General features: G+C 40.1%; 2 protein-coding genes across 2 annotated transcripts; both read right to left on the bottom strand.

Annotated features, from left to right (window-relative positions):
* Window positions 1–69: 69 nt before the first annotated feature.
* Window positions 70–3,809, bottom strand: LOC145902072 (intraflagellar transport protein 52 homolog). The gene is made up of 13 exons (XM_082989921.1): window positions 3,668–3,809; window positions 3,456–3,580; window positions 3,161–3,248; window positions 2,962–3,091; window positions 2,579–2,732; window positions 2,318–2,444; window positions 2,004–2,090; window positions 1,825–1,940; window positions 1,640–1,747; window positions 1,395–1,482; window positions 1,160–1,268; window positions 929–1,074; window positions 70–479 (listed from the first exon to the last, which is right to left on the bottom strand). Exons 1-13 carry the CDS (start codon window positions 3,686–3,688, stop codon window positions 438–440), a joined length of 1,341 nt encoding a protein of 446 aa, XP_082846047.1. The 5' UTR covers window positions 3,689–3,809; the 3' UTR covers window positions 70–437.
* Window positions 3,810–5,488: 1,679 nt separating this feature from the next.
* Window positions 5,489–17,233, bottom strand: LOC145903931 (uncharacterized). The gene is made up of 12 exons (XM_082992122.1): window positions 17,041–17,233; window positions 16,829–16,912; window positions 16,286–16,479; window positions 15,733–15,817; window positions 15,555–15,658; window positions 15,089–15,226; window positions 14,930–15,014; window positions 14,222–14,374; window positions 13,888–14,001; window positions 13,462–13,614; window positions 12,662–12,815; window positions 5,489–7,122 (listed from the first exon to the last, which is right to left on the bottom strand). Exons 1-12 carry the CDS (start codon window positions 17,117–17,119, stop codon window positions 5,634–5,636), a joined length of 2,832 nt encoding a protein of 943 aa, XP_082848248.1. The 5' UTR covers window positions 17,120–17,233; the 3' UTR covers window positions 5,489–5,633.
* Window positions 17,234–17,801: the final 568 nt, after the last annotated feature.

Here is a 17,801-nt window from a genome sequence, read left to right as displayed (position 1 = left end):
ACGGCGTGGTTGGGTTTCGAACCCGCACCTTTCTGCTTTCGAGGAAATGTTGACTCACAGTTGGAACGATTTATTAGTTGGTTTGTACAAAAATAAACTCAGAAAATTCAAAGTTGGAGTAAGAAACAAAAGCATCCATGCGTAACCAAAACTTGTTCACGCGCAACAAAACGAATGAAGGCCACAAACTTAATTGCAAGCGTTGAAAAAAAGAACAAATTCATATGATCGCCGTATTTATATTGTTATACTTTCGAGACAAGGGACAATGTATCACAAGGGAAATCACAAAACTTCGGTTGAAAACTGTTTTTGCACAAATCAGCAGCCGACAGGAAAGCAATTAAAACCTGGGAAACTAAATGCGTGAAATATAACGCATTCCATGCTTTCAAACTGAGCCAAACCTCCCAATAATCCTGACCTCCAAAGGCACTTCAGGGTGGCGTCGATCCGGGCCCTGCACCGACGTCATGGTCCTATGTTCAGTGGAAATATATTACTGATAAACGTCATAGTTTATCTAAACACTTTGTTCTTAAAATTAATAAATGTGCCGTATCAGTATTATGTCTAAGAACTGAATTCTCGCAACACCACGAGGGCAACTAACGACAGCTTATAGTTTCATAGTGCCTTTGATCTTTTCCCGTCTTGCGCTCGATTTTTTTTGTATCGCATTGTGCTTATTTACACCTGATAAAGCGAGAAGTATACTCGCGCAAGCTACTGTACGTTAGAATACAAAAGTCGGTATTCTTAAGAGTGCCAAACCAAAAGAATTCAGCTGATGAATAAAATATCAATTTTTTGTTTTTATTCTGCACCATTTTTGGCTCTAACACAAAACATATATAATAGCTAAAAAACCTGTGCTTCCATGACAGATGAATGCTTGCAAAGTTATTTGGAAGAACGGAACACTTACCAAGATCGCCTTCTTAAATTCGACGATTTGAAAGAGGACGTGTTCGAGAATATGTTTCGCGTCCCGCTCGGCCTTGGGTAGCTTGGGGGAAATCCCCAAAATATCGCCGCATTCGCGAACGTAATATTCGAGATCCTCGTCATTGCCTGACAGGAGATTACGAAAGTTAGGAAAAGACTTATATATGCATTACATAGGTAAATAGGGCCGCGTTTCGCACGAAGAACTTACATTTGTTGGTTATCTGTGCGAGCCGAACCTTCTCCGAAGAGAAACAATCGTCAAGGTCGAACAAGTCCAGTGGCGGACCTGGAAGGTCACGAAATTCAGGGGGAAACACCTACCATGAAACCGTTTTAATGACCGGAAAAGTAGGCATGAAACTACAGCAGCATTAACACCCGAAAAACTTGCGCAGCAGCGATTGACCGAACACTGCTTATATTTACAATCTAACTACGCTTACCGCAGGCTGTAACGGTGGCAATGGAGTGTCAAAATTTGGAGGAATAAGAGTCAGAGGTTCATGTTTTATGCTGAGCTGTTCAAAGGCGCTGAAAGTAAAAGACATCTTGATAAAATAACCCTCATTCATTTTCAGTTACATAACTGGGTTTTTAAGAATCATGGAAATATACAATAGTTTCTGTGGATAAAGCAAGATCTTTCAACTTCAACTATACACAGTCAAGGAAAATATTATCTGTTTACTTGAGAATCCGTGGTACAATGTTGTTGTCCATTTTAAACAGTTGTTTGTCGAAGAGTTGGGTAAAATCGGACGGTATGTCATCACCCTCTTGTAAACAGCTCTTCAGTCTAAACAGAGTTTGTCACCACATGTATTACATGTTGCATAATTTAGTAGCAAATTTTCTTCGGAGAAAAGTAGTCACCTATCAGCCATCTTCTCTGTATGGGGTAGCATGTGATAGTCTGATATTTCCGGGTCTTCTGCATCTATAGTGTTCAGTTCAATGTCATCTGAGGTTAGCCATCTCATGATAACCTCCTGCAGAAAAACAAATTTACTTTTGCAATATTCAGTTATATATGGCCAAACATAACGTCGTACCATGACTTTGGTATTTTCCTCTTTGTCTAAATACTGGTCATGGAACATGTGTACAGACCCAATGACAGCCAGTTTGCCGTTTGAATGCTGCAGAATCAAAAGTGATTTTAACAAAACTGTTGCGGGCCCAGACCCATATCGGAATATGTTTACCATCAATACAAATAAAAAAATTAGGTTGGGGGCATTTAATTACCACCATATGCAAAATAATCAAACAATCTTCACATAGTTTTACAGAACATACCATGGCTGTGATGCTAGTGAACTTTTTTACTGTCACAGTTTTATATATACTAGATATTGTGAAGTACCTTTGACTTGTAAAGGGCAATGACTGGTCGGTTTACAGGAATACAAGCAGACCCAGTTGAAAGAACAGCAGTGGAAGGTTTGGCAACATTTAGAGTGGCCCCATAAGGATACACAAACTGCAATGCCCTGTAAAAAGCAAAACTTCATTATGCTGTTGATCACCCATTACCAAGATTGAATTAGTCAGTTTGCAATAGTGTTTGCAAAAGCAGAATTTTTTGTCTACTTTTAGCTTTTCCATGTTGGTGATCGTAACTTACTGAGAAATGGAGCTGGCTCCATCTTTTTCATCATCATCTAAACCAGGTACATATTTTCCAGCTGCGCGACTGATGGCTCTGTTCAGTACACCATTGCTTACAAGTGCTTCTTTTGGGTGGAAATATTTGTAATAAACACTGCGTACCACAGCGTCTGCAAAGCATATAAATAGTAATGGTTTCAAGCTCCATCCACTCAACATTATTTAAAAACTGTTTAGAATGTAATATATATATGTGTATATATATAGAAAATTTGGCTATTTTGTTTGGTTAGTAGATACATTCTAGGCTTACATTATTTTTTTCATAGCAATAATACAAGTGAAGTGACATAGAGCTCAAGTATCAATAGAAAAAAGAACACTTGTATTAATTTTTACCATTGTTAACCATAATGCCATAATCTTCAAGCAGAAAATTGATATTTGTGTTAAAACTTCCTTCTCCACCTTCTCCCACCATAACAAGCAAACTTCCACCACCCTCAATGTATCTCTTCAGATTTTCAAACTAACATAAAACAAGTTTTTCATCACATATTTTATACTTTTAAAATATCCATAAATTTGCTGAACTTACTTCTACTGTTGAAAATTTGTCTCTGGGGGCAGCAATGACAAAAACCCTGGCCTGGCTAAGTCGGTCTTCCAAAATTTCGTCTTTGTGTCTGCAACAAAGTCATGACTTTAAATACCATTACACACATGGTTGACTTTGTTTTACTGACAATTTTTTTCTTTAACTAGAGCAGAAATTTGGTTTGAGATGTTAATCCTTTGGTGTAAGATGTCATTAATTTCAAGAGGTAAAAGTACAAGATTTTGAACCAAGTTAAATTACTTTTACAAGACGATGGAGGAAGTTCGATACGTACTGTGCAACTTTCCAACTATTTCTGAGTTTCCTGTGCCATGATTTGTAACCATTTCCCAGCGTGAAAAGCTCCTTTTTTGTTTGATCGAACAAAATCATGTTTCGAGAAGGTTGTTCATCCATGCCCTGCATATTAGATATTGTTTAGATTACTAAGATTAGTGATGTTTTGAGAGCTTTTTCCCTTACAACAACATCTGATCTATAACTCACAATTTCAGGAGCGGGAGGCATGTTATGCAAACCTAAGGTATGTAGCCGCACCAAAGTTGACAACTATGGTAGTTGAACAATTGCAAAATTTACAACTAAGAGAACCCAAATCACTTACTAACATAAGCTTCTTTCGTAACTATGCGTAGGAAATTTGGTAAGATTTTAACTGAGTTTCTCAATCCGCACCATCACAGTCGCCCAACCAAAACATTTTTAATCAAAAAAAGCAACAAATATTGGATAAATCTAGCACAATTCAACAACGTGTCGCAAAACTAAATTAAATATCATGCACAATAATGATAATAAATTTGATTTGGTGAAATTTTATCATACAAAATATTCTCCAAACAAGGAAAAAATACCATAGGCCAGTACGAAAGAACTTAAATCCAGCTGTAAGAAAGTCGCTTACAATTTATTTAAAAACATTTTTGTGAGGTAAATGTTAAAATTCATTGTTTATTCATCGTGTCGCAGCTTGGTAAAATTTTTGAATTAAAATATAGGTTGAAGTTATTATCTTATGATCAATAATAAGAAAGGTAATTTATTTCGAAAGCAACTTTTGAATGCCCACATAGTCAAAATAGACACACTACGGAATCAACCACCTGAAAAAATCCTGGTGGGCCTACTAGCCTCAACTAATGTTTCCAGTGCTTTGGTTGACCAGCATGAGCGGATTTCTAAAAATTTTGTGCAAAATTTTGCTATTGCTGTGGGAAAATATAGGCTTTTTCCATTTATTTCTTTTTTGTCGCTACACCAATGCTCTAGTTATTTCATAGGCCTTATTTCTGCAGTTGTAGATGAATCCATCCATAAAATATTTTTTGGTTGTCTGAGCAATCTGATCCACAAAGGAAATCGGGTCTAGCATGACGTCAGAACAAGCGCGTGTAGAGAATTCGGCTTGTCGAAAACCTTTTTGATATTTTGTCTAAACTTCGTCTTTTGAAACTTCTTTCTACTCTTTTACATTTACACCTCGTCTTTTTGATGCCATCCCTAGTTACCTCGCTTGCGTTACGTCTTTCAACTTGCACTGCTTCTTCTTAGTCACCTTTGTCGCGAAATCGTAGCATTTTGGATATCTCCCTATATATTTTCTACTCTTTCCACAAACAAACAGATCATGGTTTGCGGTCTAACAGATCACAATGTGATCACTCAAATCATGGCTTTCGGTCTTATCGACCAGTACAGATCTCGCTTTTGTTCTGACAGGACCTGCAGGCAGCATGTTGTCCCACCGGGACTTTCTTGACAGGTTTGATGTTGGGTTCGCGTTGATGCAATTCCGTCTACACTTTTCGACAAACCAACTGCTACCCTTCAAGGGGCTTCATTGGCACATGCTTTGCAAAAAACGTTAAATTACGTAATAGATTACATTCAACTTTTACGTTTGATGACACAAAATACATCAGACATATAAATTTTTTTTATATTTCACAAGAAAATGTTCCATCACATTACGCTGGAAGACATTGTTGGTGCATACAAATGAACTATACAGGTATATTACATTTTTGGTAATTCTAAAATAGCCTACACAAAAATTAAAAACTATTTCGTTTGTAGTTGCACAAGTGAATCTAAAATCTCGTTTATGCTTGGTCCACAGCTTAAAATATTTTTATCATCCAGTCGCGATTCATTTGTTGTGCATTTAAGCCAACAACAATCAAAGAAAAATTTGTGCATTTACGGCTACTGCATCAAAAACACTAGAACGCATCAAAAACCTCCATGTATCTTGCTAAACTATGTGAACAATGTGAACGAGCAATACAGCACAAAGAAAATGCAACTAAAATAAAACGTGCAACTTTTTTCAAAGTGAGTTGCTTGCGAATCAGATGTGGTTGAGGGCGTGGTCGTTGTGGTTGGTGTAGTTGTAGTAGTGGAAGTTGACGTTGTTGTGGATGATGTTGTTGTGTCTGTGGCATTTGTACTACTAGCTCCTGCTGCTGCAGATGTTGATGCATCCGTTGCTCCTGCTGCTGCAGATGTTGATGCATCTGTAGCTCCTGCTGCTGCAGATGTTGATGCATCTGTTGCTCCTGCTGCTGCAGATGTTGATGCATCCGTTGCTCCTGCTGCTGCAGATGTTGATGCATCTGTAGCTCCTGCTGCTGCAGATGTTGATGCATCTGTTGCTCCTGCTGCTGCAGATGTTGATGCATCCGTTGCTCCTGCTGCTGCAGATGTTGATGCATCTGTTGCTCCTGCTGCTGCAGATGTTGATGCATCCGTTGCTCCTGCTGCTGCAGTTGTGGATGCATCTGTTGCTCCTGCTGCTGCAGATGTTGATGCATCTGTAGCTCCTGCTGCTGCAGATGTTGATGCATCTGTAGCTCCTGCTGCTGCAGATGTGGATGCATCTGTTGCTCCTGCTGCTGCAGTTGTGGATGCATCTGTTGCTCCTGCTGCTGCAGATGTTGATGCACCCGTTGCTCCTGCTGCTGCAGTTGTGGATGCATCTGTAGCTCCCGCTGATGCAGTTGTGGATGCATCCGTTGCTCCTGCTGCTGCAGTTGTGGATGCATCTGTAGCTCCTCCTGCTGCTGCTGTTGTTAATGCACCTGTTGCTCCTGCTGCTGCAGTTGTGGATGCACCCGTTGCTCCTGCTGCTGCTGTTGTTAATGCATCCGTTGCTCCTGCTCCTGCTGCTGCAGTTGTGGATGCATCTGTAGCTCCTGCTGCTGCAGTTGTGGATGCATCTGTAGCTCCTGCTGCTGCAGATGTTGATGACTCCGTTGCTCCTGCTGCTACAGTTGTGGATGCATCTGTAGCTCCTGCTGCAAATGTGTCTGCAGTTGCGTTTGTTGCCTCTGTTACCCCTGCTGTAGTTGTGTTTGTCCCTTCTGCTGCAGTTGAGGATGCTTCTGTTGCTCCTGCTGTAGTTGCGTTTGTCCCTACTGCTACAGTTGTGGATGCCTCTGTTGTTCCTGCTGTTGTTGCGTTTGTTGCTCCCGCTACAGTTGTGGATGCATCTGTAGCTCCTGTTGCAAACATGTCTGCAGTTGCGTTTGTTGCCTCTGTTACCTCTGCTGTAGTTGCGTTTGTCCCTCCTGCTGCAGTTGTGGATGCATCTGTAGCTCCTGCTGCTGCAGATGTTGATGACTCCGTTGCTCCTGCTGCTACAGTTGTGGATGCATCTGTAGCTCCTGCTGCAAATGTGTCTGCAGTTGCGTTTGTTGCCTCTGTTACCCCTGCTGTAGTTGTGTTTGTCCTTCCTGCTGCAGTTGAGGATGCTTCTGTTGCTCCTGCTGCAGTTGCGTTTGTCCCTACTGCTACAGTTGTGGATGCCTCTGTTGTTCCTGCTGTTGTTGCGTTTGTTGCTCCCGCTACAGATGTTGATGCCTCTGTAGCTCCTATTGCAAACATGTCTGCAGTTGCGTTTGTTGCCTCTGTTACCCCTGCTGTAGTTGCGTTTGTCCCTCCTGCTGCAGTTGTGGATGCTTCTGTAGCTCTTGCTGTAGTTGCGTTTGTCCCTACTGCTACAGTTGTGGATGCCTCTGTTGTTCCTGCTGTTGTTGCTCCCGCTACAGATGTTGATGCCTCTGTAGCTCCTGTTGCAAATGTGTCAGTAACACCTGCGGCATTTGTGTTTTCTCCAGGAGAAATTGTGGCTACTTCTGTAGTCTGAGCTGATGTTGCGTTTGATGCTTCTGTTGAGGTTGCAGATTCCTCTGCTGAGTCTGCTGTTGGTGTGTTTGTTGCTAATGTTGAGGTTTTGGATGCTTCTGTTGTCTCTGTTGTTGTGTTTATTGATAATGTTGAGGTTGTGGATGCTTCTGTTGCCCCTGCTGTTGTTGTGTTTGTTGCTAATGTTGAGGTTGCAGATGCTTCTGTTGTCTGTGCTGTTGGTGTGTTTGTTGCTAATATTGAGGTTGTAGATGCTCCTGTTGTCTCTGCTGTTGTTGTGTTTTTTGCTAATGTTGAGGTTGTGAATGCTTCTGTTTGTTGAGGTGTTGTGTTTGTTTCATTAACTGCTGAAAAAGCGTTTCGCCCAGAAGTTGCATTTGCTGTTGTAGTTACTTCTGTTGAAGTAACGGGCGAAAATGTGGTTGTTGATGTGTCAGATGCATTTGTTGCTCCAGGTGTAGTAGTTGAGTTGTTCGCTTCCATACCGGATGCAGAACCTTCTGCATTTCCTAGCGTTGTTCCTGCGTTGCAGAACATACGTCCATGTCATAAATTTTTTGTAAAACTGCAAAATACTCTAATGCGACGATAATAAAGGGTTTTTCAACTTGTGCGCCGTGAAGCGGGTTTAGATGTGCCACGAGCCTAGAAGTTTTACGAACCCCTGCGATAACAACGTGAAATCACACCAAGACAGGCTTTTGTTGTAAATCAATAACAACTGCAGTAGATGCAAAAAATGCATTTGACTAAGTATACATTGCATTTATCTATTTCTGAAAATCACAAGCTGTAAACGTTTTTCAAGCATTTATCACGTCAAAGTTCGTTTCATGCGGACCGTGATATGCAAATCGTGACATGGGCCTGATTGGAAAACCTTTTGGTATGGTTTTATTATGGTTTTATTAGTGACAATGTCATTTTGTTTGTCAGGTTGTTCATGTATTCAACCTCTCGCGCATCCACTAACCAAACGTCGTTTACCTTCGTCCACGTTGGTCGTGGTTCCATAAAGAATTGTCGTCTCCATTATTGTGGTTGTTGTGTTGCCCTGTGACGTCGTGTTGGCACCTTCAAACATAAACAAAATCGATAAAAACAACCCGAAGACATTGTTGTTCAAAAAAGGGTTTCTAATTTGGTTTCTATGGTATTAAGCTCATCCCCAGTCGTTTTCCCTCAACAAACGTTCACCTGCGCTTGTGTAGGTTGGGTTTGGGATTGGAGTTGTCGTCACTTCCTGGAAAGATGAGTTGGTCGTTCCATTTGTTGCAATTTCTACAACAAAATGGTAACATTGGTTAGTTTTAACCAATGTGCTTTGCTCAGCTTACAGCAAAAAGGCACGCGTATCAAACAATACATGAAGGTAAGCATTACCTGTTGCGGTCGGAAACATGGTGGTGGCTGCGGTACCAATGTTCAGGATGGAACCTTTGTATGCAAAAACATCGTTATTGTTTGAGGAGACCACAGGCGTTCATCGCATATCTAACATGTTTGTGAGGAATTTTTCAATATTATCGTGATGGTTTGATTAATTCTTCTGAAGTTCCATTAATAAAACGGCACGGCAATGTTCAAACCCGTTTGACGCAACAACACCCATAGTTCCAGTGTGGAGAAGGGGACTGCGCATAAGGCTTGTACAAACAGAAACTACGCACTACGTTTTTCAGGCTGTCATGATCGCGTAGCATTTTTTCATCTTTTGTTCTTATTTAAAAACTTTTGGGCAGGAGTAGACCTGTTAGTATTAACTCAACGGGTTTTCCCAAAACAAAAATATGAAACCGCGTTGTTCGCCCACACACATTCGTTCGTTTGTTGATCTTTCTAAAGCAAACCTGACATTGCTATTTCGTTTGGTCATGCTCGCCCGTGCTGAAAAGGTTAATGGATTTAAATTTAAATTCGATTGTCGGCATTCAATTTGACTTGTTTATCGCTGTTTTCAAAACGGTTTACATAACGCTACAATTTCAAAAGCACATTTATTATTTAACCGCAGCTATTGGTTGCGTGGTGCCCGTATCTGTACCATTGGGGGAAGAAGACGACGTTGGAAATATCTGTTGCATGTTTCAAAAAACCAAAAACACGCGTTTGCTTTCTGTATATCACTTGGCAGCATTTTGACGTAAGGCACATGCAACAAGGAAATGGAGTAATATAGAAATTGGCGCAACAGCGTTTTTAAAATTAGTTCTAATATCCACTTATTTTAGGTTGGTTTTACGACGATTTTGAGGAAACCGACCCGCTTTAAAACAGTTTAGTTCCGCAGGCCTCTTAAAGAAAGTACGTCTAAACATTGGATCGGAAATGTTGGCGTTGAAGCGAATCACACTAACCCAAGTGTCAAATTTTAATGGTGCAAAATGAATTTTGAGTTAACTTAACACCCGTGATAAGCAGAGTATGGAGAAATGGCATGAATTTTTACAATATTGAACTCCACTAATGGCACCTAACTCTTGATTTACTTCCAGACCAATTGCACACTACAAACAACGAGCAAAACTTACCAAGGATAAAGCAAAACAACAAAATACTCGAAGACATTTTGAGACAGTCAGAAAAACGTACCCTGATACAACACTGCAGAAAAATATTCTGGGAAAAATAACAAACGGAGTTAATTTTGTACTGACAAGCCAAATAAATAAGTTATGAGTTCGTCGTGTTTGAGGTTTATACATCACTGTTAATAAATGTTAACTAGTATGCCTGTAACTCTATCTTTTGTCCGCCTACTTGTTTTAGCGATTACATATTTGCAGCCCCATTATTTAGCTTCATTGGCTGCCATTTGTTCTGCCTGGCTGTACTTGTTAATGGTTTCGACGTTGCACAGGCTACCTTTCATGTGTCGAAAATTGGAACTCATTTTCCTATAGGTTGCCACGGTGGCGCAGACAACCTATCTAGGCTTCCTGGTATAGGAACTATAAACTCAACAATTACATGTTTTCGACTCGCACTGGAAAGCCCAGAAACTTTTCCCGCCCTGTGTATTTTAGGCACGGACGAAAATAAAATTTCGGTATACTTGCATTGCTCTTAATATCGAGCGATCGCCTCTCTCGCCGCCTGTCTGGAACTCATCGCCACATGTCGTAGAATTGAAACTTCGCAACCCTTAATTTTGCGTGCTCTTTTCATCAGGCAGCTTTGGGGTCGTGACCACTTGCACCGCTTTGGCCTGAGTAATTCGACTCCTCTTTATACGAAGGTTGCACGCGCTGATGCTAATAGCGAAAGGACTACAGGCGTTAAACCTCACACGATCTTTACGTCTTCTGGGACCGCGCCAGGAACGCTCGCTTGCTTAACCAAATCACCGGCGACGCTAATAATAATTGGAAGCATCTCCCCACATGTGCGGTGCCTTTTTCTGATAGCTATTCATACCACATCACGATTCAGCCATTATATACACGCAGATTGAGTATGCTTGTAAAGGTAGATATGGGCGAGCGTGGCTGAACCGGTGTGAGCGTAGTAAGCCGACGATAATAATATTATAACATGACAATGACGGATTCTATTGTGCGAAACGGGTAATCTTTCTCGTTCATTGAATAACCTTGCTCCGTTGTCTGTTGATCGGTATCTAGTAAACAAACCATACCCTGCTGGTAGTGAAAAAATATATGGCATCCGTGTTGGGAACGCAGGCAGAAAAATACATATTTGACCTTTACAAAGACCGATGTGACGTATAATTGGTACAACTTGAAATATTTGTGTTGCTTGATCTTGGAGTGCATAGTTCGCTACAATTGAGGAAGCAACGATGATTGGACTTCAAGAACGAGAAGTCGGTGTCAATTATTATAGAAAAAAAATCATAAAATGACATATACTGCTATTTTTGTTGCCAGGCATAAAATGACATAGTTTGATTGGATTTCCTGATATTTTCGTTCCGAAAGATGCTAATAGTGCCTCACAGTATCTTTTGTTTTCGCAACAGATATAGGCCCTGATTGTCCACTTTTCTTCGATGGTAATTGTCCGCAACCGCACAAAGCATCGTGCGGGCATACCAGAACTGAAAAGTTTGGATAGCAGACACGCAAACCCCGAAGTAAACACAGTTGTTTGACCCGTACCCGCCCAACGTGTTGTGGTTGCCCCCAGGACCTTCGAAGGGTAGACTTTGTGACGTCACAATACAAAAAATCGTTTCCAGATACCACTCTCTGCTTGGCAAAACTGGGGTATTGTGCCTTAGTCGTGTGGGGTCCTCACGGATGGCTAGGGTTTGGATGACTGCCGTATAGTTGGTTTATTCATGGTGTATGGCAGTGGTTTTCAAACTTTTTTGCATGCGATGCATTTTGCTACGCCTCAATCATAACCTCTAGGACGTTTAATGTAAGTTTACATTTTTCAGTCGCAAAAGGCAGATTTTGACTTGTTAATTGCCTACATTTTTTTTAAAAAAACTCTTTTTTGTTTGTTTTATTCGTTACGCAACGCCCTTGGAAACTAAAGAGAACCTTGAATTCAAAAAGCCCATTTGTTGCTCACGAAGGTTCACTAAATTTAATTTTTTTTTTAATGTTCCAAAAAAATATTCCCAGCCCATTCCACAACCACAACAACAATATAGTAAAGCATTTCAAGAAATAGAGAAAAACGCAACTTTATTGTCAATACGATAAAAAGTTAGCATTCAAAAATGTTTGCATATAGTTTGGCTGCAAGAAAGCCCAACCAAATCAGCAAAGGAGATTTAAATACTCCGAGGTACTGACGATTTTACAATTAAATATTGGTCACTCGCAAGCAAGAAAATGACCCGCAAATAATGCAACTTGCCATGGAAATAGAGACTGAATAACGTACATTCTGAGCTGCCTTGCTTTGCAGTAAAAAGGCGAGTCATAAAAGTGGGGCGTCTTAAAATGCAAAAAAGGCGTGAAGCAAAAAACGAAGAGGAAAAACCCGGTTAACGTCCATCCCGCCGGGTCAGTGCTCAACTAATCAAATTGCGGCAAATTTGAGCTGATGGGAAATGCGTCAAGATTTGATTAGAACGTGCTTTCCCTTAAACTCGGGTCAAAGCGTGTGGTAAAACGTGTATCTGGCGAAGAGCTATAAGATAAGTTGGTTCGAACCAACCAACACACATTGTGCTGGCGACAGTGGATGATCTTTTTCCAAAAAGCTACGACAAGCGGATCGCCATAACTTGTAAATAGCCAGGCCAAAGGAAACCAATTGGCAGAAATCGCACACACAAATTACCTACATTGCCACCATAACGCTTTAAACTGTCGCTCGAAACATCAACCCTCGTTCTCAACTTTGGTCTCAGACGCGATAATGACGGTGTGTTGCCCACCGCAGTCCACTTGCGCCACCTTGCGGTTCTCCAAATTTCGCCCAGAAAGTTTAGTTGGTTCCCATACGTCATCCTCGTCACCCGTGGTCAGCTGTAAGTTGGTGCCAATTCCCCATCCGTAGCCAACACCTGAACCAAACAGATTGTTAATGAAGATCGGCTGAAAAAGGTTACGTGCGCCAAGTTTTGAAAAAATTTTTTGAAAGGTTGTCATAACACCGTGATTCCCAACTTTCACCAGCGGCGACGCACTCGCACTTAACACAATGTAGTAATTCACAAACATTGCAACGTTTTTTAAACTTGCGCATTTAAATTTTAAAACCTTACATTCTTGTCACTGCAGTATAGCTGATGACTACAGCGGCACAGAGTACAATATGTCAAGCAAACTAAAGCTACTTCTTTAATGCAGGAATACTCCGTGAATGCTATGTAAGTAGGCTTGTGACGCCCAAGCGTTGTTGTAACGACACGCCATTGCGTCGTGAAACTCTATTTGAAACCACTGCCATCATGAGGCATAAATTGAACTAAACTGAAACATATTTCTGTACAGGGCAGTCGGTCTGCTATTGTGGGCGTAATAAGCAAGTTCAACGCATTCGGGATGAAATTTTACGAAAGTTTTCGGTTTCAATAACAACTTGTAAAACAACTAAGGGTTGTTGGTAACATGAAAAACTACGTCAAATCGTAGTCAGTTAAATATTGATGAATAATTCCATCCAAACTAACTTACAAAACAACACTGAATTGTGAAAAGAATACTCACCGTCTTTATCAACTGCGAACGACACACAGCCATTTGCGGCAATGGACGCCACGTTTTCAAGTCCTGTGATTTCGGTAAGTTCGTCTGCCTGTTCGACGCCTTCGCCCAAACCCAAACGCCCGTAGTCCCCACGACCGAGGACCGACACTTTGCCTGTATACGAACACACAACGTGATGTAACCTAACATTATTTTTAAGCAAGAAACAGTTTTCTTAGTGCGAGTGTTGGTAGCTTTGGAAAGTTGCACCTTCATAACTCTGTTTGTTTATGTTGTTAAAAGGTGATACCAACACATAAGGAGTGTGGTTCTTTTTATTCCAAGACTACGTAGATCCATCATAATGGTTCATACTAATTGGTGGCGAAATTTACCACACGTTAACTTTCATACACCTCAAATCGTAGCACACAAATTTGTACCAACCTTCCTGACTGAGGCACAAAGTATGGTGCTGACCCGCTGCTATTTGTTTAAGTTTCATGTCCGACAAACTGGGTACAAGCTCCGGGAGATAACGATTCTCGCCATCCGGTAATCCTTTAAGGATATATTCAAAAATGAATTAGCTTACTGTATGACATTGCAGTGGTGTATATGAAGCATTTTAGCGTCCACTAAATACCAATTCCCGATCGCAATTTGGTTTAAACTAACAATACACAGTCAAACATTCAATCTTGATGTAATTGCACAGATCTGTGTTTTCGGCAATGTCTTTAGAAATGAGAGGAGAGGCATTAACACTTAGGATACAAACCTAGTTGGTTGTAGTTATTGAGTCCGAAACCGAACACATTCCCTTCCTCATCAACAACCCAGGTTGAGTAAGCTCCACAGAAGGCCTGGACGATTGCCGGTCGGGTTCGTTGTACTCGGGGTATGCTCACTTTGCAAGGACGCAGGAGGGATCCTATGAAGATCAATGCAAAGGGTAAAAAAACATGCCTAATGACTTTTAGTTGTAAAATGGCTTGGACAGCATCTGTGATGCCACAATCCTACCACAAGAATCTGTTATAAAAATACATAGCGGAGGTCTGAAAAATTTTGTTTGTTGAAAAACTGGTCATTTAAACTTCAGACTATCCTTAAACAATAACCTTTGAGTACAATGAAAATACAAGAGTCTTAACTAAATTAAACCATACACTGAAGTCTGCTTTGTTAAGCTCTGTGGGTAAAGGAAGCTATGCTGTTTCTCACACTTATATAAATAAATTCAAACGTTGTACTGTCAACTTTTGTAATACCTCTAAGCTCACAATCCACTTCCTCAGTTTCAAGTTGTTCTACAACAAAATCAAAAGTATTACCAAAAAATTCTGAAATCTATATGGATTAGCTGGAGCAGCTGTTCTGTACCTACACATACCCTATTCTTTACACATTAGTGCATTAATCTTTTCTACTGAAGCTTGGGCTATTAACTGCAACTTATATAACTATAAATGTTATGATAGCATACCAGAAGTCCTTCTTCCCCCTCGGTCAGCAAAGTATCTCGCAACCCTTCCAAGCTGACCTTGTTCAGCACAGCCAAATGTGAAAACCTTTAGAAAAACATAGGATTGTATAAAAATAAGACAAACACATCACATGAATTCCAGAAGTAGCTCGATCCTACCTTGCCAGCAGCCGATACCATCACAATGTGATCATTTCCTGATGCTATGCTCACTACAGAATCCTTCATGGCATCCAGTCTTGTAGGACACTTGCAGTCTTCGCCTTGTCGTATTAGACCCAGCTTGCCATGGCTGTCCTGCAAGACAATAAAACTATCATAAGAGAGTAAACGGCACACTGCTAATATTTATGGTGTTTATGATTTATTTTATTGGTCAAAATAAAGTTGAACATGAACAAGATTCTATTTGAATAAGAAACTGAGGATGCCCGTCCAGGCGAAATCGATTTTTCAAGATTACTAATAAATCAGCCGACTGCAATTTGAAACTTCCGTTAGTTTCACTTAATACTTAAAGTTGAACATTTTGCTTCTTTCATGACTTGAATGCACCGTCTTAGCAATACCAAATAATTTGGACCATTTTGTTCATAGTCACAACAACAAAAACATTTAATCTTACCCTGAAACAACCCCAGACAAATACACTTCCATCACTTGTCAGAGCGGCCGAATGACTGTCCCCCGCAGTAATATGCACAACTTTGCTTTGGCTGAACGGCCAATCTAAACGAAAGATTTTAGCATTATTTACACAATGGAACACAAAGACAAAGATTCACTAATTCCACAATTCTTACCAACTTTTCCCGGTTCATATTCAGTGTCATCATCATTTGTTATTCTTCCAAGGGCAAATTCATCATTGCAGCCAAAACTATAAATCTACAGACACAGAATTGGACAAACAAATATTACTTTACAAAATTTTAAAAAAGACTTTGCAAGCACAACAAATTCCTAGTATGGATGTGCCAGACTGAGACTGAACATACAGAGGACATATTTCAATATTTTTAGGATCATTTAATATGTGATCACTGATTCAAAATATTGACAGACAATCTTACAGTCAGCATGCCAATGGTCAATTGCTACAGTGAAGTACCAACTGTAAATACAGCAATATTGGTAAGTGTTTGCATGACAGATTATAAAATTAATGATGTCAATATATAAGTGTTCGGTTTTTGCCAGTACGTTTATGCCAGTAGATCAGTACATTTTGAAGTGTTCGGTTTGTTCTCGATTCAACTAAATATAGATTGAAGGTATTTGGAGTTGGCAGAACCACATTCTTTTCTGTGTTGGCACCATCTGAATATTTTTGAAAAAAAAATGCTGGATACCCACCTTATTGTCATTTGTAAGACAAATAGTATGCATTCCACCTGCTGCTATCTTGATCATGGGATTGTCTGACAGATCACCAACAATTGCAGGCTTCTTCCTAGACATAATTTCCTCGCCCAGTCCCAACTGCCCCACATCACCTTGTCCAAGCGTCAGAAGCTGTCCACTTGGTGTAGTGTCCAATTCATACAGAACTTCAAAAAGAATACCAGATTCTAAGTCTTTGGTGTTTAGTGGAAAATGCCATTAATTCTAATCTAATTTGGAAAAACGGAGTAAGCTCTAATTCTTGTACTAATCTAATTTTATGCTATATGCTACTAGATACGCCACTTTGTCAAACGGTCTTTTTTGGGGACAAGTTTACACCATTACCATATACTTACAAGAAAGAATCCCAATATAAAAAAACGAAAGTGAAATAGTTCTGTAACATATGTGACACACTTAGTGAGATATAGTCAGGACATCACTGGTCATTTTACTTGAACATTTCAAGTTGATGGATGTTGCCAAACATACAAAAAAATGTGGAAAGCTTACCACTCAATCTTGGCTTCTTGGTGGATTGCTCAGTTTTGTCTTTAGCTGACGTTGAAGACAGTGGTCTTTTCAAGGACTTTTTCTCTGAAAAAGACAACACATAAATTACCAACACTAAGTTAAAACAGTGAATGCAATGCTATTAACAACCAAAAAACAATCAGTGTAAATAAGATTCTACTCTTTTTTGATAGTATATATTACGTAATAACCTGGTCCATTAACTGTAGTCTTTTGGGGTGGCACATTTTTCCTTGCTTGATTTCGATTTCTTGTGGTTTTGGCAACCATGCTTGTGGCTGATTTTTACTCGTAACAGCAACCTTGCTCAACAGAGTACAATTTTATATATTGTTCTTGCTAAATTACTCCGATTGAAGTTACTGTCTAAAACCACCACAGAGTTCAACTGCACAAAACATAATGAATTGTGACATTTATGTTTGATGACAAAGACCTACTCTGGTGTATTTGAGTAATGCCAGACACTAGACACATGATGATTGTGTCGTATAATATATTACATGAAAATCACATCAAAGATAAAAATTAAACCCGACAATCGATACTGTGCGCATCATTTGATGGACAATATGTAGCCTACGTATGTCCGCGCCCAGCGTACGTATAACAAAATAATAATATATAGCGAGTGACGCCATTTACAACGTTACAGGCACTTAATCAACCAATGCACTTGGCAAACCAACCAAATCAAGCTGATGCCGGTATACAACACAATGGCATAAATGGACTCATTATCGCGTCAGTCCAAAGCCCCCCAAAACAACGCAACAACGCACATTTTAACGGCCTCACTTTCTGATGACGTTGGTCACAGTCCAATAAACCACATGCAGGTTTTAGATCTTTGTGGATCAGTTAACGGAAATGTGTAGGTTCACCTGGTGTAGCTGCCCACTGACTTCACCTGGTGTAGCTGCCCACTGACTTCACCTGATGTAGCTGCCTT

This window comes from Ascidia mentula, chromosome 5, assembly GCF_947561715.1.
Source record: "Ascidia mentula chromosome 5, kaAscMent1.1, whole genome shotgun sequence".
Lineage (NCBI taxonomy): Eukaryota > Metazoa > Chordata > Ascidiacea > Phlebobranchia > Ascidiidae > Ascidia > Ascidia mentula.
This window is presented reverse-complemented; position numbering and strand designations above follow the sequence as displayed.